Consider the following 25,240-nt stretch of genomic DNA (forward strand, 5'->3'; position numbering starts at 1 on the left):
CAGCGCACGGAAACACCGTTTACCTTCCCGCCGGAGTGGTACCTATTGATCTACTTGCACTTTGACATGCTTTCGAACTGCTAGGTTGGCAGGAGCAGGGACCGAGCAACGGGAACTCACCCCGTCACGAGGATTCGAACCGCCGACCTTCTGATCAGCAAGTCCTAGGCTCTGTGGTTTAACCCACAGCACCACCCGCATCCCAATAAGTGTCTTACTCGTTATTAAACGATAATTAGTAAGTGGACATCACAGTCAGAACCCCCCTGCACCATCCATCCTGGCCTGTGATACAGTGCACCATGCAACAAGACCTGGATTATTATGGGATGTTACCAAACTGAGGGAAGGGGAGCTAAAACCTGCCAGGCACCTTAAGCTTGCCACCTCCGTTGTGACTGTTGCATACACCCCATCAGCAGCACCCCAAGTGGTTACCCCTGGAGGTGTCCAATGAGCAATAACTAACAGACAAGAATGAATTAAGCCCTTACCTTGCTCTCACGGGTGACATCTTGAACGGAGAGCTGTACCATGGGGTTGGGCTCCTTACTGGCCTTCTTCAGCTACGTACAGGATGAGGTGAGAGAAATGATGGACACAGAACTTATCCATGAACTATACAGCCCTTAACAGGTTTATCCCAACATATCTAAGAGGCCCCACTCTTTCCTTCTTGGCCTAAGATGGGGCTCAATGAAACATCCAGTTCCTTGGTTAAATTGTGCCAGGTGGCAACAGGGAACCCATTGCCCGCTCCCCATGTTGCTGGACTACAAGCCCCATCATGGTGCCATGCTGGCTGGGGCTCATAGGAACTGGTGTCCAACATCTCAAGGGTTGCAGAGTAAGAGCTGAAGGGCCACCAGCTCCAGCTTCACCCTCATGTGTGAGCTGACATACAAGCACCTTTCACCTTCGCAGCATCAGCAAAACAAATTAGTTTGGCAAAGCCCTTCCCTTCCTTCATTCACTCTGAGAGAGAAAGCGCTCCTTATTGCCTCTCCCACATGAACAGAAACACAGGCTCTGTCACGAGTTCTTCCCTTACGAAGCTTGGCTGCTGATTTCTGAGCTCCAGTAAATGGAAGTGAACAGCACTGCTGTGTAACAAGGGGTAGGCTCTGCCAACGCCTCTACTGCTACTTACACTGGGAGGAGGGTTATTTTAAAGAGCCAGTTGCCCATGTCTCAGCTTGCATGGAAGTGCCACTTTGCACCTTCTAGGCCACCAGGTGTGAACCCACCAGTTGTTATTCTGGTGCTGCCTAATAAGAAGCCCCTAAAAACTGCCATCTGTTTATGAAGCTGGACAGCAAGAGCACACAGAAGCACATTTTTGGTGGCCCCCTTACAATTATGCCATGCTGTTTGCCAAATCCCAAATACAGTATCTAAAAGCAGGTTAAATAGGGCTGCCAAGGAACTGGAGACTTGGGACTCCTTCTCTTAAGTGTAAGGTGGCTTACAATTTAATAAACAACAAGCTCCCACTTTAATATTTTCTTCTTCATCAAATTTGGGAGTGTGTGGAGTCTTTTCTTTAGCTGTGCACCAAGTTGGGAGGTGAGAAAAACCTATTAATACAGGAAAGGGCTAGCATTTTCAACATCTATTATTTGGAACAGGGAATGGGAATCTGTGGCCCTTCAGATGTTGCTGGACTACAACTCCCATCATTCCTGGCTATGGGAGCTGGAGTCCAACAATGAAGCACCAATGGTTCCTCATTCCTGATCAAGAAGAATATTGCAATACTTTTTTTTTTTTAAAAAAAACCCCACTTATATCTGTTTTGGGATATGACAAAGACAGACATTTAAATACACAACCAATCCACCCCAACCAGCCCCAACTAGAAGAGATCAGGAAGCCAGTATCATCAAGGTTTCTGACTACTCACTGGGAGCTCCTGTGCCCTGTCAAGATAGACAACCAAGATGGCTGCGGATGGTGGTTCTGGTTTGGAGGAGATAGTTTTGTTCCACTGGAGAACCTTTAAAGGGCACGCAAGAAGCAAAACAAGCATAAAGTCAGCTCCACCATTTCTTCCCAAGATACCTTGCTATCTTTCACCTTGAAGGACATCTCTCCCCCCGCCATCCCAAAAAACAAACAATCTGGGGAGACACAAACAATGGGAGACACAGATTTCTCTAAAGGATATCTTTTTATTTCCATCTCTCTTTTACTGATTTGTTCATCGGAGCCCAGACCACACAAGAGGTCCAACTATTGATTCTGCCCCGAGGTCTTCCAAGCCAGTTTCCCACAGAATCCGACTTGCCTCATGGAAACAGAACCAGGAGTCCTGATTTCCCTGCTGTAGTTACTATATGACTTGGGAGTCTGAATTTGGAATCCTCCATGCAGGGTCATTGTCCACTCCTCACATATTGCTCATTTCTGAGGAAACTCTTCTTCAAGGAAATACCTCATAGAAAAAATGGGGGGGGGGGCCTCTAGACTTCCTCAACCAACCCAAAGCATCCCCCATTTTAAAAGGGTTCAGGATTAAAGGGGGTAGGGAGAACTTTTCCTGAGACCTTGGAAAGCTGCTGCCAATCAGAATAGACAATACTGGGCATCTTCCTGCTTTTTTCAGAAAAGCATCAACTCAGGCCCAGCCAACTCCAGACACATCTCCTGAGCTGAATTGGCCTCCAGGTCAAATTAGATCAAGGTTACACTCACCTGTTCCAGCTTAGAGATATCTGACATGAGGGTGTGCCACTCCAGGCGCAGGAGCACACGAGCCCGGCCACCATCTTGCAGAGGGAACCACTGCCAGGTGGGAGAAAGAGGGAGAGGATTAGGAGCACAGGGACAGACTTTGAGTCTGAGGTACCATCACACTTACAGTCAATGGACTCTTCCCTCTAACTATATTGCCCAGCTCTACATGATATGGCCCACTCTGCCCCCCTCCCTCTGTCCCACCGCTCTTCTCACGAGAGGCTTCAACACCACCTCTTTACCAATCTATGATGAAACACCATTCTTCCCCACAGATCAGATATCAAACTCAAAGGCTATCCTGTTGTCTGGCACCATGTATGAAACCAGCACTGTCCCCTCTTCTGCGCTCACCTCCTCTAGCACACGAGCCTTGAACACCTCTCCAAAGTCCAGTTTCATCCTGAGGAAGAAAGGAAGGTGGTAACATTTGCATAAGTACTGTCTCCTCACTGTCAAGCCCAAGGTGCAGCAGATCAAGTGACCCTCATCCATAGAGATCCCATCTCCCGTCATGAAGAAGAGAAGAAGAGTTTGGATTTGATATCCCGCTTCATCACTACCCAAAGGAGTCTCAAAGCGGCTAACATTCTCCTTTTCCCTTCCTCCCCCACAACAAACACTCTGTGAGGTGAGTGGGGCTGAGAGACTTCAGAGAAGTGTGACTGGCCCAAGGTCACCCAGCAGCTGCATGTGGAGGAGTGGGGAATCAAACCCGGTTCACCAGATTACGAGTCCACCCCTCTTAACCACTATACCATGCTGGGTTAACACAGCAGAGTGCCAACTCTCAAGCACTCAGGCAAATACATCCAAAAATGCATGTGGGGCTGAGAGACTTCAGAGAAGTGTGACTGGCCCAAGGTCACCCAGCAGCTGCATGTGGAGGAGCAGAGACGCGAACCCGGTTCACCAGATTACAAGTCTACCGCTCTTAACCACTACACCACACTGGCTCTCCAATTTCCAGAGCTGGAGATGAAACCAATGTCTCTGGGGCCTGAACTGGCTCTGTCTAACTCTTTAGCCCCCAAGTCCTCTCAGCATCAGAAAAAAGAGCAGAGGAGCTCCAGTTCCTCCCTCCCCTCAGCTACTCACCCAGCTAGGTCTCACTCCCCTGACAGAGCTGGGACCAGAGCCCAGCCAGCCTCTCACCTGCCCAAGAAGTCATCCTGATCCGGGTCCTTGTCAAACAGCTCCACCTCCAGTTCCTGCCCCGGTACCTCGTGTACAATGAACTGTGGGGATAGTGAGGTGGGGGGTCAGAGCAGACACCACCTATTGTGCAGGCCGGAGGGGCCCTCTTCAGACAGAGAAAGGAAAGGAATGACAGTTGTGTTGCGTCAAGAGGAAAAGCTAAGCCAGGGAGGGAGGATAGAAAGAAAGGGGGCTGAGCGTCCCCCTGAAAGTTTGCACTCAATTTTGCCACCTCAGCTGGCAGCCAATTACCTCATACATCTCATTCCACTTTGGGTTGAGGTCTTCATCAATGACTTTGCTGGTGAAGACCTGGGTTCCCACACGCACAACGGCGTATGGGTCTGACTTGCCCTCAATCATCCCTTTGATGTACTTATCCTTGGACTGCAGGTCCTTGGCCTCCCTCAGAAAGACACGGACGACACCCTGCAGGGGAGAGGCATGCGTCAGGCGCAGGGCTCTGGCCCACTCACAAGGATAACCCCCTCCCCTCCCCCAGGGCCTGCCTTACCCTGGGAATTGGGGAGCGTAGCTGAGCTGCTTCGTGGAGATCGGGGACCAGTGGAATGAGCAGGCGGTTGGGGAGAACCAAGAAAGAGGCAATGGAGTCCATGATCATTGTGTCAGACAATGAGCTGCAGAGAAAAGCCTTCTGTTTTAATGCAGTTACAGATGGGTAGCCGTGTTGGTCTGCCATAGTCAAAACAAAAAAAATTCCTTCCAGTAGCACCTTAAAGACCAACTAAGTTAGTTCTTGGTATGAGCTTTCGTGTGCATGCACACGAAAGCTCATACCAAGAACTAACTTAGTTGGTCTTTAAGGTGCTACTGGAAGGAATTTTTTTTGTTTTAATGCAGTATACACCACCCTGCCTCTTGCCCATCGCCACTGTGGAGACATCCCAGCAAATCCTTCTGCCACCATGCAGCCCCTCCAATCTCCCGGAATACCTTTCTGTCCCACTGCACCCCAGAAAGTTCTTCTCCAGCAAGACCCAGTTCTCCCACCAACCAATTTCTTCTCAAATGTTCTCACCTGTTTTCCATTGCACTCCTCACCAGTCCTATTGACTTCAGTGGAGCCAACCCCACTGGGGTTAGGATTGAAGTCTCCCCCCTTTACCCTTCTTGCACACTCAGCTGCTCTGGTTATCTCCAAGAGAAGAAGCACTTGAGAACATAGAAGCCTCACTCTTTTACCAGAGCAATAAATTTTGATGGAGGAAGCAAACAAGACAACACCCTCTCCGACCTCCTACAAGAGCTGCAAGTCCAGAGGCCAGAAGTTCCCCATCTCTGGTTTTATCGTCAATCATCAAGCATTTACCTCAGTCCAGGAATGTCCAAGAGGTTGGTCATTCCAGTCCAGTTAATGTCCAGAGTCTGGGAAAGAAGGGAGAGGTGTGATTTAGAACCAGTTACAGAAATACTGGATGTGGGGGTGGATTTGGGTGGGGGCTTGGGAAGAAGCAATCGGGACTGAAGATATCCAGGTTCAAATCTCCATTCAGCCTTGAAGCCCACTGCGTGACCTCAGGCCCCTCGCCATCTCTTTCAGCCTAACCTACCGCACAAGAGCCTTGCAAAGCCACTCAGAGCTCCTTGGACAAATAAATAAATTTAATTAATAACTCCTGTGGGGTTTGTCAAAATTACTTGGGAGATCTCACAGCTGCAAAAATGCATGAATCCTCCTGTACTTCATTTTAATAAGAGAATTTGCCAGTTGCAAACCAAGACTTCTACTCATGTGCATCACATCTGCACTGGAATGACCGTCCCCTTGAATGTAGGAACTGATTCCCCTGCATGTTTTTAGGGAGACAGCATGAAAATTCTGCCTATGGTGCTGTTACCTGCGGCTGTAAAAGCTTTCATTAAAGTGGAGGTGGGCAAGTTTCTAGCTTTTGTGGTCTCAAGAGATACACTTGAAAAGTACTGATAATAACCAAAGAGCGGTTGCCCAACATTTCCATAGTGAGGGATTTGGCTTCAACCTTATGCACAGGTCAGTGCCCCTTCCCAACATTTGCAAAACCAAAACGGGACGTGGCAGAAAACTTACCGGACGGCGGATGAAGAACATGGTGAGCGCCCCGACAATTGGGACGTCCCCAATGAGGGGCTCCAAGATGACCCGCAGCATGCCGTGCAGCTGAGAGAAAAAGAGAAGGTTGAGGTCGGATTCTCAGTCAATGCTGCTTTAGTCGTTTATCATATTCCTGTGCTCTGGGACAAGCAGAGGACACAAAGGCAACAGCATCTGGTACAAATGATGCACCTACCATGCCAGCCGCTAATGCAGGGGCAGCCTCACACAAATCACAGCCCCACGGCAAGATTGACGCTTAAATTCAGGGATTGTGGGAGGCTGAGGAAAGGGAGGGAGGGAGGGCTGCCTCCACATGCAGCTTCTTAGGGAAGGGAAGGGAAGGGGCGCCCAAAGATTTCTGCTTTTAATTACCAGGAGTAACTAGGGAGGCCTTCATCACTGCCTTCCTGCAGCTGCAGTGCTTTCTAAATAGTAGCTCAAAGGAATTAAGGAACTGGGTGGAAATGATACCCTTTCAAGGAAGGCCATGGATAAGAAGGAAGGCCTGCGGTTGCTGGGAGCTTGGACTGATCCTGTGCCATGGCAAAGGAGAAGTTCCTTGGGTTAAAAAAGAAGAAGCCAAACTGTCCCTAAAAAGATAGAGGTCCCAAATCCATTACTGGGAACCGTATTAGCCTCTGAGATTTCTGACCTACCTTTATGAAGTCAAAACCAGGACCACCTTACCTGCATGCCTTTCATCCCGGCCTTACAGAAAAATTTCTTGACCTCCACATCAATCTGGACGTCACCCACATAGCTGTGTTACAGGGAGGGAGAGGGAGCGAGAGACCAGCATGAGGCTCCCAGAAACCACATAAAGCCATAAGACACTGCAAGAATGAAACACCAATGCCCTAAAAGGGAACAGTTCCCTCCTTAATCTCCACCCACCCTGTTGGACCATTTTTTCAGGGGTTGCTGATTTTGTATGCTCTCCTGTCCTACCCTGCCCCTCTCTGTTGGCCAGGAAGTGTGTGGGGAAGAGGTACTGCAGATATCCAGCATGGTCCGTGAATGCAGCATGAATGAGTCTCTGGCTCTGCATAGGAAGAAACATTATCTTCAGCCAAAGCAGAGCCTCACAGCAGAGCAACGGATTCTCCCTTGTCTCTCCCTTGCAAGTGACTTGTCTCTTTAAAGGAAAGTCAGCTGTGACAGGGCCAGTGGGATTGCAAAAAAGGAAAGGGACATAAGAACACAAGGAGGCCCCCGCTAGATCAGCTCACATGACCTGTGCCAACGTTGGCCAACCTGGCGCCTCTGGGAAGCCCACAAGCAGGGGATGAGAACAATAGCGCTCACACCTTCCCTCTGCAATGCAGCTCAACTCCATAGTGCAGGACACAACTTGCCCTCAGATCATGCGCTCTTCCAGGAAAGAGTGTAGAAAAATGCTCAGGTACCAAATTGCAGCTTGTCAGAGTGACAAGTGCTTTGTGGGCCATTCAATAAAGAACAATCCACTCCCCCCCGCCCCATCCCGCCTTGATTCTGCTCCATTTATGAAGCTAACACAGGAACCTAAGAAAACCTTAGAACTTACCTAATGTTTAGGTCCAGCAAGATTTGCTTCTTGTTCAGGCCAGTGTGAACCTTAACTCCAATGACCTTGAGGGGCTAGGAGCAGAAGAAGGGTCATTGTTTAAGCAAATAAAAATAGACTAAAACAAGGGAGGCAATGCCCCACCTCTCACTCCCCAGCAATCTCTGTTAAGGCAAACTGATGGTCCGTGGATGTCAAAGCTTTGCCAACGATATACCTGCCTCTGGGATAACCCTCTGATCCCTCTTCCAAGACACTGCTGCCGCTCAGTGGGTCGACTGAGACCCACCAAGAGGTAAAATGGTTTTAGAAGGACTGAAATGAGGCTCCTGCACATTTCTGGCCCAGCCAATAATGAGAGGGCAGCTCTGCTTCAGGCTCAGGTATGGGCAACCCAGGCTTTGGCTTGGGCTCGGTGGTGGGATTATTGGGCTCAACAACTTTGTGTCTGGATTTTTACCTCTTGAAATATGGCAACCCTAAGGTTAGAGGACCAGGAGCTAGGGCAGTGTTTCCCAACCGGTGTTCCGCGGCACATTAGTGTGCCGCGGAACGTTGCCTTGTGTTCCGTGGGAGGGAGGCGGGCGACTCGGGCGGCGAGGCGGCGGCAAGCACACGCGGGGCGGCGAGTGAGCTCCCTCCCACATCCCATCGCCGCTCGCTTCGGCCGGCCTACTGGAGCGAGCGGCGATGGGATGTGGGAGGGAGCTCGCTCGCCGCCCCGCGTGTGCTCGCCGCCGCCGCCCCACCTCTCTCCGCCCGCCTCCCTCCCACGGCACACCAGCCTACCTCCGTGTGCCTTTGCCCAAAAAAGGTTGGGAAACACTGAGCTAGGGAATCCTAGCCAAGAGGGAGAAACATGGAATTAGGTTAGATCCCTGTAACTTGAACAATTGACAGTACTGCCCAGCCACCCCAGGGAACCTGAGCTTTCAACAACATTCAGTCAAAGTCATTTAGAAATAAAAAAGCTTTAGTGTATTAGCTAAAATGTTGTTGCTACTTAAAAACCTTGGATACAGGCCCACGGCGCAAATTTGGATAACACTAGTTAGATTATATGAATACGTGTTTCTGGGAAAATGAAACTGGGTGGTTGGGGTCTCCACCAGCATGGAGCTTTACAGTGCTTCCAGCAAAAGGGTAGTAAGTAAGTAAGTAAGTAAGTAAGTAAGTAAATGGAAAAGGGGCAGAAGATCTAGGGCTCAGCACAAAGGACCTTGGATTTGAGTAAGGAGGCCCTACCCACCCTAAGAACACCCCTGCAAAAAGGCAGCGTAATAAACGCAGTGTGTATATTAATAAAGCACTGGCTTCTGTTCTAGAAACTAAACCCTCCAACAAACACACAACAATCACAGAACTGCAAAACATATGTAGCTCTAACTCAAATGTGGAAGCTGGAAGAACATAAATAAGATAGTGATTTTAAGACTAGGATGGAAAGGCAAGATATGAGATTGTGGTCCTTGGTCCATTAATAAGGAATCACCACCACCCCAGGAGCAAGTATAATGATTACGCAGCAGAATGATTGGATTCACAAAATCTTATTATTGAATTTTCCACAGCGATACAAAATGCAAGACCATAAAATGTTCCAGCAGGATTATAACGTAAGCTTTCAAATAAACTAAGAAAAAATGTACAGACTACTGCTAGCATCCCAATAGGTGAAAAAAATCCATGGCACTAGCAATGCATTAAAAAAATAAATCATTCAGTGCTTTCAATAAAGACTAGCCCAAAGTGTGTCTGGGGTGGGGGAGGAAACCCTCTGCACATATGGGATGAAATCTAATTATTTCTTTCCCCTTATTTATGGACTTGTCCCCTGGAGCATGCTCTCCCTTAAAATGTTCACCAATTATATTTCAGCTGACAATTACCTTCTCTCCCATGTCAACCTTGGTGAATGTAAAGGTCTGCAAATGGGTGTTGGAGGCTCGGATGCTTGGAGCAATGTTTTCCACCAACAGCTTCTCCATGTACTGGCCAAAGAAGGGCCAAGCCTGGGCCAGGATCTACCATGCCGTGGGGTAAGCAGGGAGGGAGAGAGAGAGAGAGAGAGAGAGAGAGAGAGAGAGAGAGATGTTAGCACTGTCATGATGCTGCCATGGCTGGGCAGGAACAATTCAGCCGACTGATTCTCACCTTGTTGAGCCATTCAGCTTTTTCAACATCTGGGAAACTGACCTAGATAAAAGAAAAAATATGTATAGATTAGCTCAAGTTGCAAGGGACCCACCTGCTGTGGATTCCTAGACAGACTAGGAAATACCTCCCTCATTCCCACAAAGAGAGAGAGATTGTGCATCACTCTTAGGCAAGATTACTTCACAAGAGGAATTGGTGAGACTTTACTACAGAAGATCAGTGTGGTGTGGGGCAGGGGGAAGGGAACCTCAGGTCTTGGGGCCCAAAGTGGCCTCCAGGTTTATCTGGTCCTTGGGACCCTCCTCCCAGGACACAGCCCTCCCTGACCCACACCCTGCCTTAGTGCTTCTGCCTGGCAGGAATGTGCCCTTGAACTGCAAATGGCTCTTGTTGTCTGGATGGAGGGATGTGTGTGTCTATGGAGGAAGCGAGTGATGGGTGGACTGAGGAGGCTGGGCTTGAGATCCTGGTTTAGCCATGAAGATCACGAGGTGCCCTGGCCGTGCCACCATCTCTCTTCCTGATCTCTAACACAGGGTAAAATGGGATGACATCATTTGTGCTTCTTGAAGGGCACACTACAACTGTGAACCGTGAAAGAGAGGACAATTTGGGTATCTGGTGCAGGAAGGAGCACCGTAAAATTCCCAGCATTATTTTAAAGCAAGTTGCAATATTTAGCAATGCGGGTTCTCAACAGTTGGCTACAGTATTTCAAAGCATATACCATAACATTCCGCTAGCAATGACAAATTGAGCCACCCACGATTCCACTTCTTGACCACCAGCTAAGAGAGGTCTCAACTCACTCTTTGAAACTTTTAAGATTATCGCTAAAACAACAAACCTGAACTTAATTCAGCGTATTCATGCACAGAGCTGTGTTGCTCTGTGTTGCACGCACAGAAACCTCCAACACACCAGATCCCCTTTAGCACACACAATTAGCTGACGTTATGCAGTTTAGAAGCCTTTCCACACAACAGACTCATGAACAAACAGGAAGGTTATCAGGAAAATATGTCACTGAATATAGGCAGAGCTCCAGATGGGGGAACATGAGCCTGGAGTTCAGACCCTTGGACCATATTATGGGACAGTTCTGCTCTTAGTCATTGTCCATCATGTCAGCTGTTCGATGGAGCAATTTTGGGGGAGGCAGAACTCCAAGAGGAAGAACTCCAAGAGGACCACAAGGCTGGAGTTCAGACCCTGGGATGATAGGATGAGCCATTGCCACACTTAGTCATCGTCCATCCCCATGTCAGCTGCTTGGTGAAGCAATTCTATCTTTGACTGTGCATTTTCTTAATCCGCTTGCTCAGAATTGAGTGGGGTGGAATTGAAGAGGAGCGGCTGCAAGAGATTCTTTGAAATCCTGCAGGGCGGGTGGGTGATGGGGGACATAAGGAAAGCAGCTGATCTTCAGGCCACGGTTATCAAGCACACGCCCGTCCTCTTCCTCAGGAATCATGCTACTGGCAGCTTGAGGCACAGCCTGCCGTTTCTTAGAGGGTGTGAGCCCTCTGCTATGCGCAAGTATATATGCGCAAGTGAGAGAGAGAAAGGAGGAGAGGCCTGGCACATTACAGACAGAGGCAGAGGAAGGTCAGGTGGTACCCAGTGTGGAAAAATTCTTGCCACCCCCCCCCCACATTGATATATATTTTTTGCCTGCAAAAAAAGGTTTTACATTATTTCATATTTTCTTACAAAGGAATAATAATAATGATAATAATGATAATAATGATAATAATGATAATAATAATAATAATAATAATAATAATAATAATAATAATAATCTTTTATTTATATCCCGCCCTCCCCAGCCAAAGTCGGACTCAGGGCAGCTAACATCAGATATAAAACATTGGTATCAAATCAAACAATAATTAAATTACCTCCTAAAAACATGTCAAAATCAAATTAAAGTCTAATTAGATGGCTTTCCACAGGGTTAGGGTTGGGAACAGTAAGTGCTCCACTGAATTGAAATTTCAGCCTTCACGACATAGGAAAACGGCCAAGTAAACAGCTATTTTCATGGAGGAGGGTCACGATATTAACAGATATGCATGAAAGTTCATATATAGCTATATAATCCCTCATGTAGTAAGATTTGGAGCAGGCATTTTCAAAAAAAAGTTTTTTTATGAACTGCCCTAGTAAGGCAGTTAATTGTTCCTTGATAATTTGTCACCCATCTCCAATGATGGAACCTGGGACGCCACGCCCCCTTCCTACGCCCCTGATTACAGATGCCCTATTCAGAGCTCAGTTGTTAGTAGGAAATAGGTGAGGAGCCTGTGACTAGATTGTCACATGGAACTAAGCAGACACGTATGAACCAAATCAGAGGAAATTGCCACTCACTAAGGTCATCAGTGGAAGCCCTCTTATGTGCTCCATCAATCTGTGTGGGGCTGGGATCAGGGAGAAAGACAGAGCTTCTGAACTCCCTCCCCAGAGGGACTCACCTTGCCTCTTTTCTTTCTGCCAGGTGGAAACGACCTTTCCTTTCGAATGATAATGATGTATGCCTAGGGTTACTGGACATACCCGGAATACTGCAGTTGGTAGCAGTGTCCAGGTAAAAATTGGCGAGATGTCCTGAAAAATCTGGATTTTCACTGTTTGAAATATGGTAACCCTATATATAGAGGGACACGGGTGGCGCTGTGGTGTAAACCACTGAGCCTTGGGCTTGCGATCAGAAGGTCAGCGGTTCGAATCCCTGTGACGGGGTGAGCTCCAGTTGCTCAGTCCCTGCTCCTGCCCACCTGGCAGTTCGAAAACACATCAAAGTGCAAGTAGATAAAATGGCGGGAAGGTAAACAGCGTTTTCGTGTGCTGCTCTGGTTTCGCCAGAAGCAGCTTAGTCATGCTGGTGACATGATCCAGAAAATGCCAACAACCCCAGAATTGTTCAGACTTAACTGTCAGGAACCCTATATATGCCAGCCCTGCTTTAACCTTCTCTGATTGTGGCTTGTTAATGCTTGTTAATGCGAATGTCTTCCTGCTGTTGCTTTAGTTAATCAGGATGCTAGGATCGTAACTGTCTTTCCCAGCTGTTTTATGATGCCTCAGTTATTGTGAATGATATCTTATTCTACTGCTCTTGTTCTGCTTTTTTGAAAAAATTATCTGGTTGTTTTCTAAAAAACTGAATTTAAACATACTAATGTGAACAAGAAAACAAATGGAAAATTAATTTATTCCCCCAATTTTATCTTCTCCATTCCCAAAAGGTGAACTTCAAAGACACGACAACTCCTCATTCTCAATGGCTCACACCGAACAGAGTGATCTGACACTTTCATATAGCAAGTACATGTTATTTTGGGACGCAGTATCACAGGAAAACCACATCATTTCCAGCAAACTTGATACCGGTAAGTTTGAATGAGAAATCTTTTTTTTTTTGTTTTAAGCTATAGATGCATTTGAGAAGTTTCATAGGAGAATGGTGAAAATACATGGCTGAGATATGAATCAGCATCAGGACTTGATACACACACACACACACACACACACACACACACACACACACAAGAATGCATCCTCCTGCCTTTTTTCTTCAACTGTGAAGAAAAGCTTAAGTACACATGAGTGAGGTTGCACCTGATGAAGTCCACAGAAATTCCAGTGTTGGAGCACGTATGTAGCAGAAGAAACAGCCCCAGACCTCCTTGCCTAACATTATAAGTCTCCCACACCCTGCCGCTATTCCACAGCGTATTCCTCTTCAAAGTCTGGCCCAAACTCCTTTTTGTCCCCCTCAGAGATTTCTATTTTTTTAAGTGCAGATTAAAATGAATGAGGAACTAGCATGTGGAAGCAAAGCAAATTCCTTGACACAGAATTTGGATGACAGTAGTGCAGAAATTGAGGTGTCCCTATCTACGGCACAGGAAGCACAAAGATTTCAATTACTCAAGTAAAAATTGTTGTAGAGTTTTTTGGGGGGTGGGGGGGGGGGAGATCAAGCAAGCAGATGTCAACCTTTGCCTCCCTCTTGACTTATGATTTTAAAAAAGCTATTGTACAGAATGGTAACGATTGAGTTTTCTTGTCCATGACTACCAAGGAAGTACAAGCTGAAGTTAAAAAATAAAAATAAAAAAATCAATTGTTCCACAATTGTGACAATTATTAGGTAATGAAGGAATGCAGACTTCATGCAATGCTGGAAAAACAGATTATAAAACAACAATGGATGAATTAAGTCTGCCTCATACAGAGAGAAGAGAAATGATGGGATGGTTGATACCAGAAATCTGCTTCAGTGACGCAGAACAACTTCTGCCTCTCTGCAGACACCTGCTCTCTATTACTCCCACTCAGCTAGGCTTTTGCACTCCTGTGCGGTGCCTGGTTCACTGCAGCCAACTTCAGTTAAATTGCCATGGTAACTAACACAAACAGGAATGGCCTAGCACAACAAGGCCACAACCACAAGCTCCACCACCCTTAGTCGGAAACCCACAGCCAGTGAAAATGAAAGCAGCCAGTTTCCCCCACCCACTCCACTTCCGTGTAATTTCAGATTCTTTTTTTAGAACTAGGACTCGTGAACCCTATATTTTGGTTTCCTAACAGTTAAAGAATAATGGTCAAAGTATTAGAATCAAACCACAACTGGAGGTGGGGAAACAGATATGCTGCCTTACTCATTCAGACTTACCTGGAGCCACCTATTTTGCACAGACCCTGAACTCTTTCATTCTTGCTCTCTGCTTTTGATACAGCAGGCATGAGTAACACAAGTGGGGACTGATGTGTGAAAGACCCAGCTCAAGTCCCTCCCACCCCACACAAAAAAAGGTTCACTGTTGGTCTCGAGAAGAGCTCATATTTATTCCGTATTTACATTCCACTGTAGCCTTGAAGCAGCTCACACAATTTTTTACACCATTAAGAAGGTCAAGAAAAGCAATGTCAAAAGAAGAGTCTGCCCTAAACCAGGGATGGTGAACCTTTGGCCAGCTAGATGTTGCTGGGGTCCCTGGCTGTTGACCAAGCAAGATGGGACTAGTGGGAATTAAGAGTCCAACAACAGTTGAAGGGCCATGCAGGTCCCCCATCTCTGCCCCAAACTTTCCACAAATAGCACCCCACACCAGCAGGGCCCTCACAGAGGGGCAAGGTGCAGAGTTTCCCATCAGGAAGTGGTCCTCTGGTCAGTGGATGGGAGCTCTGGGCTGACCTTCAGCTCCTTCTGTAGCCAGATGCAATGGGGGTTCTCCCCAGGAAAGAAGAAATAGGAGGGAGCAAGCTGCAGAGTCAACTGGTATCTAAGGCAGTGGTACATTTCCAGCCCAGAGGACCTATTGATATCAGACAGGTCAGATACAGAACAGTGTGGTGATTAAGAATACAGTGCAAAAGCTGTGTTCCTTTTTATTTATCTTTAAATAGCTCTCATGCCAACTCCAAGCCTGCCTTTTTGAAAAAGCATATGGATTGTAACTGGGAGAGGCTGTGTGGCTCTGACAAAAGTAGTTGTGGTCTTTTCCACTGCTGCCTAAAATGTACAGATTTTTGTAAATGATGCTTTGAGGACTCCAGTTGAGATAAACTAAATCAGTGTTTGGGGAGCACACTGATAGAGGTCAGAATAGTCCATACTGGGTCAGATCACTGGTCTTTAACTGGTGGCTCAGAACACACTGCCAGGTCACAGGAAGGAGGGTTGGAACAGCAGCACAACTCCCATATGTCAAAGAATTAAGAAGCCCCCCCCCCCCATGCAGGCTTGAGTTAAAAGTAAGCCCCAGTTTGAAGACTACTGGGCTAGATGGATGGTGATTCAGCATCAAGTACAGTGGTACCTCGGGTTACATACTCTTCAGGTTACAGACTCTGCTAACCCAGAAATAGTGCTTCAGGTTAAGAACTTTGCTTCAGGATAAGAACAGAAATCGTGCTCTGGTGGTGCGGCGGCAGCGGGAGGCCCCATTAGCTAAAGTGGTGCTTCAGGTTAAGAACAGTTTCAGGTTAAGAACGGACCTCCAGAACGAATTAAGTACTTAACCTGAGGTACCACTGTACCTTCATGACTCAGAATAGTAGTTTCACGTGCTCCCAGGAAAATGGGCAAGGGGAGGTGGGAAGGAGAATGTGAAGAGGGCAGCAGAGATTCAGTCCCTTTTGCCCACCTGGCGAAGCTGCATCTCTCTAATATAAGAAAAGAGGTTCTCCCAGTGTCCCATCACGGCCCCTGAATGTACAGCAGCTACTCGAGGTCAATTTGATCTCTATAACATTGTCAAGAGGAGAACTAGGACGGGAGCAAGTCAATAGACGCCTTTATCCTCTGGACAAAAGGGACCTTATCCTCTGCTGCGTGGGTGTGAGGCCTCCAGCAGTACACAATGCAAGCAGCATGGCCAGCCAAACTTTTAAAAAGGAGGCTGCAGCATCCACTTCCCTGGCTGAGTATGCGCCTCGCTCTTATCACAGCTGCCAGCTGGGGGAGTACAGTTGTTTTTCGGGCTGTCATCCATGCGCATGCAGTAATTTCTCTCTCTCTTTTAGATCTATAGAGCAATAGAAGAAAACCACACTGTCCTTGGGCGAGGGAGGAGCCAGCAATCCTGGCTCCTTAAGCCAGAAGGGAACATCCCTGGGCAGCTGTTTCCGCTTCCTCTCTGTGCAGAGAAATAGCAAGGTTGCAGGCAGGGGTGCAGAGGGGGGTAGGAAAGAGAGAGAAAAGACCAAGCACAGAAAGGCTTTTTACAGCACTGCTTGTTTAAGATAACCTAACACCCTGCTGCAGACATTCAAGGACAGATGATACAACTGCAGCTCAAAGGCAAGCCATCTGCATCACCACACAAGCCCACAATGCTTATTTCTCAATAGCTGGGTGATTTATTTTAACCCAGTGGTTTTGTACCCAGTTTACCCACTTCCTCCTTCCATAGTAATCAGGGCTCTGTTATTTCTGTGCTGTGTGTGTGTGTGTGTGTGTGTGTGTGTGTGCAGGAGCTGACAGGAAAATCACCTTCTGTTTTGGATTTAAGACGCATCATATTTGCATGCATGCACACCAGATATGTGCCACTACTGGGCACAGCTAAACACACCAGAGGGTGTGCAACACCCGGAAGGGAGAGAGTGTTGAAAATACACTTGTGTTGCAGATGGCAAAACAGGCATTAAGCACACAAGATTAAGGAAATGAAAAACAGGAGAGGGTCAGAGGTCTTCATAAAGGATTGTAGAATGTTTGTTTAAAGAAAATACTGTTGAACTACTGATATAGAAGTGGGAAAAGGAGATACGAGGGTTAGGGATAGAGGGGGCTGCCAGACATTTACCCACATGCTTCTTGATAGCAGCAAGATCCTCCCTGGCAGTTAAGACTAGCACTTTGGAAATAAAGCACCCAGATTTTTGCCACGGGGATGAACAGGGTCAGCATTAAGAGGTCCTCTCTTCTCGACAGTGGCACAAGATGATTTGCATGGGGGTCATGTCTGGAGTTTGGAATGCACTGATTTTCATGTTAAGTCCCAGATCATGAAACACAGTCAGGGCCGACCCACCTATGAGACAATTCATACCCCCTCCTTGCTCCTGATGTAGACCTTCATTCTCCCCTTCTTCTCTGGCAGGAATGGAGGAGGTTCACCTCAGGTGCCAAAATGTATTGGGCTCATCCTGAACACAGTATCCACAGTTTTTAGGTGCTGTGTGAGATGAACTGGTGGGACACCCTGTTCCCCATCCATGGCACATACAGAGGCAGTTAGGAAACCAAGCACATGACAACAGCTCTCTTCCATTATCTTTAAACACTTTCAAAGAGACGGTAACTGTCTTTCAGTGTTGCTGTTGGGGCTGAGAAAGAAACAACCTGGATATCAAAGCCGAATCCCAACAGAATTAAAGTATCCCCTCTCCCCTTATTTATATTTATTTAGAAGTATTTATAGCCTCACCTACTCACCAGAGTTCTCAAGGCAGCTGTAAACCCAGTTCAATACACCCTAAAACAGACAACAGTACAATACAATACACAAAGGTGTGCACATATAAATCTGACCCCCAGTTCCCCCAGGTGGAAAAGAGTCACCCCACAGCTTAGCAAAAAAAGATTTGGAGAGAGCAGCCCGGGGGGCGGGTGAGAGAAGGACTGTTTTTTGTCACCTCAGAGCACCTGATTAATGTGTTATTCCAATTAAACATGAGCCAAAGGCAGAAAGCACACAGAGAAGCAGTGAAGAGAGGAAGGGCCATCTGCTTCTGGGAAAGGAAACTAAGCAACCCTCAAGCACAGGATAGCAAGCCGGATGGGCTAAAGCCAGCCTGGAGCTCCATCAACCTATTTATACCAGGATAATGCAGAATCAATGCATGACGCTCAATAAGCATAAAAAGCACGCGGTTAAAATCAAGCCTCGTTCCTTTTCTCGTAACACACATACACAGAGTTCCTACTGTGGATTTGAGTATCACTTGGAGGACACATTGTTCTCCAAAAGCTCACCACTTGAAAAGAGTAGGTCAATTTGCAGGCATTCCAGCCAAACATTTTAAGCATCAAGCTGTAACACCTGCTCCTAAATGGGTGGTGAAGAAGAGTGTTATGTATTGAGGTTCTCACCCTGGCCACCAGGAGTATTGTGTATGTAGTTTTCACTCAGGTCCACGTCAGTTATTTTAGGCGGGAAACCCTGGGTTGTTGTTGCTACAATGTTGACAGCCGGCTGCCTATAAAAGCAGGCCGGCTGAGCTGTTTGCTGTTCAGTTATGTGACAGCTTACAAATAAAGAGCTGCTTTGGAGAAATCGCTGTGTCGTCTGCTATGTCTACCCACTATTTAACAAAGAGGAAGAGGAAGAGGAGGAGGAAGAAGAAGAGGAGTTTGGATTCAATATCCCGCTTTATCACTACCCGAAGGAGTCTCAAAGCGGCTAACAATCTCCTTTCCCTTCCTCCCCCACAACGAACACTCTGTGAGGTGAGTGAGGCTGAGAGACTTCAGAGAAGTGTGACTGGCCCAAGGTCACCCAGCAGCTGCATGTGGAGGAGCGGGGAAGCAAACCCGGTTCACCAGATTACGAGTCTACTGCTCTCAACCACTATACCATGCTGGGTTAACACAGCAGAGTGCCAACTCTCAAGCACTCAGGCAAATACATCCAAAAATGCATGTAGCTTACAAAGTGTTCTGACTCGAGCACACATCTCTGTTTGCCATTTGTCCCTTGAAAGAACAATTTTTTAAAAAAAATAAGAACATTTGCAAAGCTTCTCTACCTGGTTGGCTGGAAGCAATTCTTACTCCCCATAGGCGAGCAGCTACTTAAAGGCTACCCTCGTGTTAAATCCTGCTTGTGTGTGTGAATGGCGTGCGTGGCAAAAGAGCAACACAGAGACAGGGAGACACACCCCACGTGAAGAGTCAGGCCACTGGTCTATCTAAAGCAACACTGTCTACACAATGCCTGGCAGAGGCTCTCCAGGCTTTCAGACAGGAAGCTTTCCAAATTGTCCCAGGGGGTGCCAGCAATTCAAGCCAGGACCTTATGCACAAAAAGCCGGTGCAGTACCACTGAGCTGTAACAGCTCCTCTACATCCTAGTGGAATGTGGCTGTGAACTCGGGTGGCAGAGGTCTAGTTTGTATGTGCAGGAGAATCAAGCAATAGAGCCTTTCCAGACTGTGCCACCCCGAGCTGCAGGTGGGCACCTGCATACTTGAAAGCTGCCCCGTAAAATAGAAACAATTTGCTCATAGAAAAACAATAGTCCAGGGACATTTCTCTAGAACACTTGTGTGCTGTCCCCGGCTCCCAGAGCAGGGGTGTACACCAGCAAGACTTTTAAGACTTTTTCATTGAAAAAAGAATGTGTGCCCTACAATACAACCCCCCCTGTGGCTGCATATTATAATAGGTAGATCAGGAGTAGAAGACAAGCTGTTTTTCAGTGAAGTTTGTCCATTAATTATCTTCTCACTGGGAAAATACCAATAGGTTTCCAAAAACCTCAGGGTTTGACGAAATAAAGTATTAAAAAACTGCTACAGTATTTCATAAGCCAAACCTGGGAATAGACTAACATGCGGCAATTTCTCTCTTCCCTCTTCTCCAACTTAACACACAACAGCCACAAGCTTTCTCACTGCATTCAGGTAGGAGCACTTTATTCTGTTTTCCCGACATTTCCTCACCTGAACATTTTCATTTTGTGTGTGTGATCTTTCACACGACATACAAACCACTTCTGGAAAACTAGCAAAGTCTATCAGGAGTTTAGCACTCATTTCAGGATATTTGCTTTCCCACCCCCCCAAAAAACCCCAAACAGAAAAAAAGAACAATACAAATACAATACAATACTTTCTTCTTCTTTTTTGTAGCGTTGTGTTGAAGTTGTTTGAAAAGTAATAAATATCATTTAAAACAAAAAACAAAAAACCAAACATTTGCAACCCTGTTAACCTGGAAAATCATGAGGAGATTTTACGTTGTAATTTCAAGCAATGAAATTTCATGCAATGTTCAGCATATAGTTATTTCACACCATTTAAAACTTAGTGTGACAGGGTGGCATACATCAATCAAAGAGCCACAGCTCCATAAAGCAACAGGGAATGCAGTGTAGAAGGAAGGTTAGAATCTGGGATAGAAAGCATTAGTATTATAATCAGGAAAACTAACACAATAATTCCCATGTCTAAGACATTTTGAGCCAGTGAAGCCCTCACTAACGGAAGGGGGAGGGCAATTTTATCTATCTCCCCCCCCAAAAAAAACAGCCCCTCCTGCTGCTCCCCCTTTTTTAGAAATAAATATTTACTGGTAATTGTCTGTGGTCTCGACTCTTACTACCAACTACTACAGATGTTATTCAAATGCTACAACAGAGTTTAGACTATGACAACTGTTTTTCAAATATATTTTAACTACTTCCCACTTTGAAATAAATACATGTTTTGGTTTATTTTTCATTTTATCAGATACATTATCCAACTCCGCATATTCAACCAGTTTTTGAGTCCATTCTGTCCTTGAAGGAACTTTGTCACTGACTATTCCAATTTGATGCAATAAGCATCCTGGCGGCCACTGTGGCATAAAGGAATATCTCTCTTACGTTTTTAGGAATATCCGAATCTATGAGTCCCAATAGGAAGGCTTCTGGGTTTTTTCAAAAAAGGAATATTTACTCCTACTGCATCTTAACCCTCCAGAGCAGATTGTAATGGTAGTGGGGGGAATGACAGGAATTGCAGGTGGGAGGAACTGGGATAAATGGCCTCCCCTCACCCTTCTGGGTCAAAAGCCCTTTCATGAACCAAAAGAGTGTTCTACAGTTGCTTAATAACCTCTCAGCATGTTAGACTGAACCAGTATAGAAAAAGGACCTCCCTGGGTGGGAAAGCAGCGGGACAAATGAGAACTTGCTGCTTTCTAGGCACAGGATAAGTAGAAGAGTGGATGAGCTGGCTGTAAATTATTCTTTTATGCTAACAAAGGGCTTTGTTGGTGGAGGAAGGGTAGGGGATGGGAGAGAACTGAGGGTGCAACTTCCACTTCATCCATTTTGTTTAGTTATAAATTATATTTATATGTAAGGGACGCGGGTGGCGCTGTGGGTAAAAGCCTCAGTGGCTAGGGCTTGCCGATCGAAAGGTCGGCGGTTCGAATCCCCGCGGTGGGGTGCGCTCCCATTGCTCGGTCCCAGCGCCTGCCAACCTAGCAGTTCGAAAGCACCTCCGGGTGCAAGTAGATAAATAGGGACCGGTTACTAGCGGGAAGGTAAACGGCGTTTCCGTGAGCGGCTCTGGCTCGCCAGAGCAGCGATGTCACGCTGGCCACGTGACCCGGAAGTGTCTCTGGACAGCGCTGGCCCCCGGCCTCTTGAGTGAGATGGGCGCACAAACCTAGAGTCTGTCAAGACTGGCCCATATGGGCAGGGGTACCTTTACCTTTACCTATATTTATATGTGGAATTGTATTGTGTTTGTGTGCTTGATTTGTATATCTCATCTTCTTCTCTAATGCTTAATATAATATTGTGCTTTCTTGTTAATGATAAGGTGGATTATTTGCATCTGAGTCTCCCTTGTAATGTTTTGTTTTGATTATCTTGCAATGTTCTACTACTTGATTACTTAAGCCTGCTGAGAGATTCCCTTGGAAATGTGAAGTATAGAAATGATCTAAATAAATAAACCTGGTATACTTAAATTGCCCACCAAATTTTGGCAACCAGCTTGGTTGCAGGGAGAGGAATAACCCCACTAAATGCAACAGTGCAATGCCGAAGATGGTTCACAAAGAGTGCATCCCACCCTCCTCCTTTTAACTCTGCCCCATAGCTATTAAAATAAATAGAAAGTTTGCCCAGGTCCACTTCCAAACCGGCTGGGCTTGTTCTGGGACTGAATAACTTGTCAAGATGTTTGCTTTCCTAAATGAAGAAACTTGAGCTGAACATACAAGTAGTTTTTGAGGTTAACAAATACTGTGGTTTTTCAGGATATCACACTTCAGCTCCTATATCAACTACCTAACACTGTTCTGGCCACCTCCCCATGTTGCCTCGGGACAGTGCACTGTAAGGCGATAGTAGCAAGGAGCTAGAAGCCACGTGATGAACCGCTCTTGCAGTTTGGGGTCTGTGGTCATATGCCTGCACTGGTCACCACCGCAAGTACCACAAATGCACCAGAAGCAGTGCTTGACTCAGTCCGCTTTGCTACGTGCAGAAGGAAATCGATTTTTGCAGAGACTTCAGCTGCAGTGCCACTTCACAATATTAGATCACTGGGTATATGGTGTGGGCGGGCCTGCTGGTGGGCAAACATCTGCCTTCCTCACGCAGTCATCTCACAAAGGAGAACGGCCGCTTCAGGCTTTCTCAAATGCAGAAAGTCAAATGACCTGAGCAGCCCATGACTAAGAACAAACAACAGACTTAAGCATATTTGCTAAAAACTGTTGGCCGTCACAAAAATACAGACCTAATGGAGAGATGTCTGATCCACGGGCTGCTAGAGGAAAACATAGAAGCCTAACAAGGCTGGCCCAAGACAATTTTGGCACCCAAGGCAGACCCCAATATGACGCCCCCTCCCTCCTTCCAGGGAAGGAAGAGTGATGGAAGGTTTACATCAGCAACAAGGAGGGAAGGAAGATTGACTTCAGGATCTGCTGCCCCGAGGATCCTACCATCTGAGGCAGTCACTTCACTTTGCCTCATAGGTGGGCCGGCCCTGAAACCCAATACATCCCCATCAACCCATAAAAAACAAGCTTTCTCCCTACCGTGCCATCATAAAATGAAAGTGAAAGGCCTCTTTCGAAAACCTATCCCTAGGGGAATTATACAGGGAACAATATATAGTACATAGCGAACAATATCTTCCACCCCCCCCTGGCAGCAATGAATAAACACTTTTTAGGTATTCAAACACATCTCCTCTCTGAACATGTTGTAGTGTGCAGGCATACTGTGGCACCTCAAAGAGTAAATGTTTTCTTTATTCCACTGACAGATCATTCCAAAAACTAATCTGGCAGATTTCGCAGAACATAACAATGGAACGTTGCATCGTTTGAAGATAACGTCTACTTAACAGTCCCATTACACCAACAGCCCAAGTCTAGTTTTCTTCCTTTTTTATTGCAACAGATTTGCAACTAAAGGAGTTAACAGCCTTAATAAGGATACTGGGAATCAGTCCCTACTTAATTGTAAGGGCTTTGCATTTGTTGGTTAAATTTTGTACCGATTTTTCGGAAATTTGCTTCACCCAACTATTCTCCCACCGTGGCCGGAAACTGCATATGCTGTCATTTCAGCCAGTACAAAACGCAACACAATATGATCTCTGGGCAATACTGAAGAAAACCCACCCTCAAATCTTATTGTGGCAACAGGAGTGCCAGGTGGTTGGCTCACAAGCTGTGACAACCATTGCCTAGCTGCATACTTCTGTATCACTTTGTGGAACGATTACCCCCCCCCCCAAAGATATTGAGAAGTATGCCACTAACTACAGTGGTACCTCAGGTTAAGTACTTAATTCATTCCGGAGGTCCATTCTTAACCTGAAACTGTTCTTAACCTGAAGCACCACTTTAGCTAATGGGGCCTCCTGCTGCTGCCATGCCACCAGAGCACAATTTCTGTTCTCATCCTGAAGCAAAGTTCTTAACCTGAAGCACTATTTCTGGGTTAGCGGAGTCTGTAACCTGAAGCATATGTAACCTGAAGCGTATGTAACCCGAGGTACCACTGTAGTTCGGTTTGCACAGGGATTTTTGTTTGCGTGATGAAACTCCCCCACCTCTCACTCCAGATCTGTTCTGGGGGGTTCCCCCACCCTTCTGGAGCAGATTTGCAGAGGACACAAGGCACATGTGGAGAGAGAAAGGGAAGAGAAGTCCATTGTGCAAGGAGAAATCTTTGCACTGATGAAATGAGTCAGGCAGACACTGCCCTTTAAGTGAAGGGGGCACTAAAATAACCTACTCACAAGGAAGCAACTGAAATTCCCCTTGTCATGCACTCCTGACCCCTCTGCAAGATGTTTTTACCCCAAGGAGGTCCGAGGCAAAAGCAGCAAGTGGAAGGGGAGGGAAGAGTTCAACTGGAAGTGCAACTTGCATGGGAATGAATTCATCCTATGAATGAATGCGCTCTGAACAGCCCCCTCCCCAGAGCACTGCAAGGCATAAGGGGGCTTGGGGGCTCCGTACACACAAGTGGCAGTGAAATGAATAGCTTACCTCAAAGTCACTCCTGTTAAACTGAGGAGGAAAAGTAAATTTGTACTCACATTCACTAAGCAAGTACAGTGGTGCCCCGCAAGACGAATGCCTCGCAAGACGAAAAGGTTTTCCATTTCGGAGGTGCTTCGCAAGACGAATTTCCCTATGGGCTTGCTTCGCAAGACGAAAACGTCTTGCGAGTCTCGCCATTTCCCCCCCGCTCCCCCCCCCTTTTCAAAGCCACTAAGCCGCTAATAGCCTTTTAGCAGCTCAGCCGCTAAGCCTTTAATAGCCGCTAAGCCGCTAAATCGCTAATAGCGCTAAGCCACTAATGGGCTTGCTTCGCAAGACGAAAAAACCGCTATACGAAGAGGCTCGCGGAACGGATTCTTTTCGTCTTGCGAGGCACCACTGTATATTCCTCCTGGTCTAAACAAGCAACCCCCCCCCCCGCCCCACTGAAGGACCTGCCTCAGTCCAAGGTTGCAAATCATTGAGAAAGCCATGCAATGTCTCCTTTATTTTTTAAAGACATTCAGTGTGTCTCAATGAAGTTACAGGAGTGTTTCTGCTATCTGATCTTTTATTTTATATATTTATTTTTACAGTCCATCTTTACTGCCAGGAGCACAAGGTGGTAGACAGGTCCCCCCCCCCCTTGTCATTTTATCCTCACAACAAGCTTGTGAGGTAGGTTAGGCTGAGAGAGTGTGTGACTGGCCTAAGGTCACCTAGTAAGCGGCATGGCTGAGTGGGGATTTGAACCCTGGTC

The 25,240-nt window shown here is 46.6% G+C and overlaps 1 protein-coding gene across 3 annotated transcripts in view; it reads right to left on the reverse strand.

Moving 5' to 3' along the window:
• The window catches only part of ESYT1 (extended synaptotagmin 1), a 78,877-nt gene that overhangs the window by 26,139 nt on the left and 27,498 nt on the right, over positions 1-25,240 (reverse strand). For all 3 annotated transcript variants that reach the window (XM_077923790.1, XM_028721356.2, XM_028721357.2), the window contains exons 2-14: positions 9,729-9,770; positions 9,464-9,598; positions 7,575-7,648; positions 6,716-6,788; positions 6,002-6,091; positions 5,264-5,319; positions 4,448-4,571; positions 4,186-4,362; positions 3,892-3,974; positions 3,091-3,139; positions 2,695-2,784; positions 1,904-1,996; positions 495-566 (exon numbers count right to left, since the gene is read on the reverse strand). In XM_077923790.1, coding sequence (XP_077779916.1) covers positions 495-566; positions 1,904-1,996; positions 2,695-2,784; positions 3,091-3,139; positions 3,892-3,974; positions 4,186-4,362; positions 4,448-4,571; positions 5,264-5,319; positions 6,002-6,091; positions 6,716-6,788; positions 7,575-7,648; positions 9,464-9,562 — 1,080 coding nt within the window. In that variant the 5' untranslated portion in view covers positions 9,563-9,598; positions 9,729-9,770. The remainder of the gene's footprint in view (positions 1-494; positions 567-1,903; positions 1,997-2,694; positions 2,785-3,090; positions 3,140-3,891; positions 3,975-4,185; positions 4,363-4,447; positions 4,572-5,263; positions 5,320-6,001; positions 6,092-6,715; positions 6,789-7,574; positions 7,649-9,463; positions 9,599-9,728; positions 9,771-25,240) is intronic.

Source organism: Podarcis muralis, chromosome 2 (genome assembly GCF_964188315.1).
Source record: "Podarcis muralis chromosome 2, rPodMur119.hap1.1, whole genome shotgun sequence".
In the NCBI taxonomy this organism is placed as follows: Eukaryota; Metazoa; Chordata; class Lepidosauria; order Squamata; family Lacertidae; genus Podarcis; species Podarcis muralis.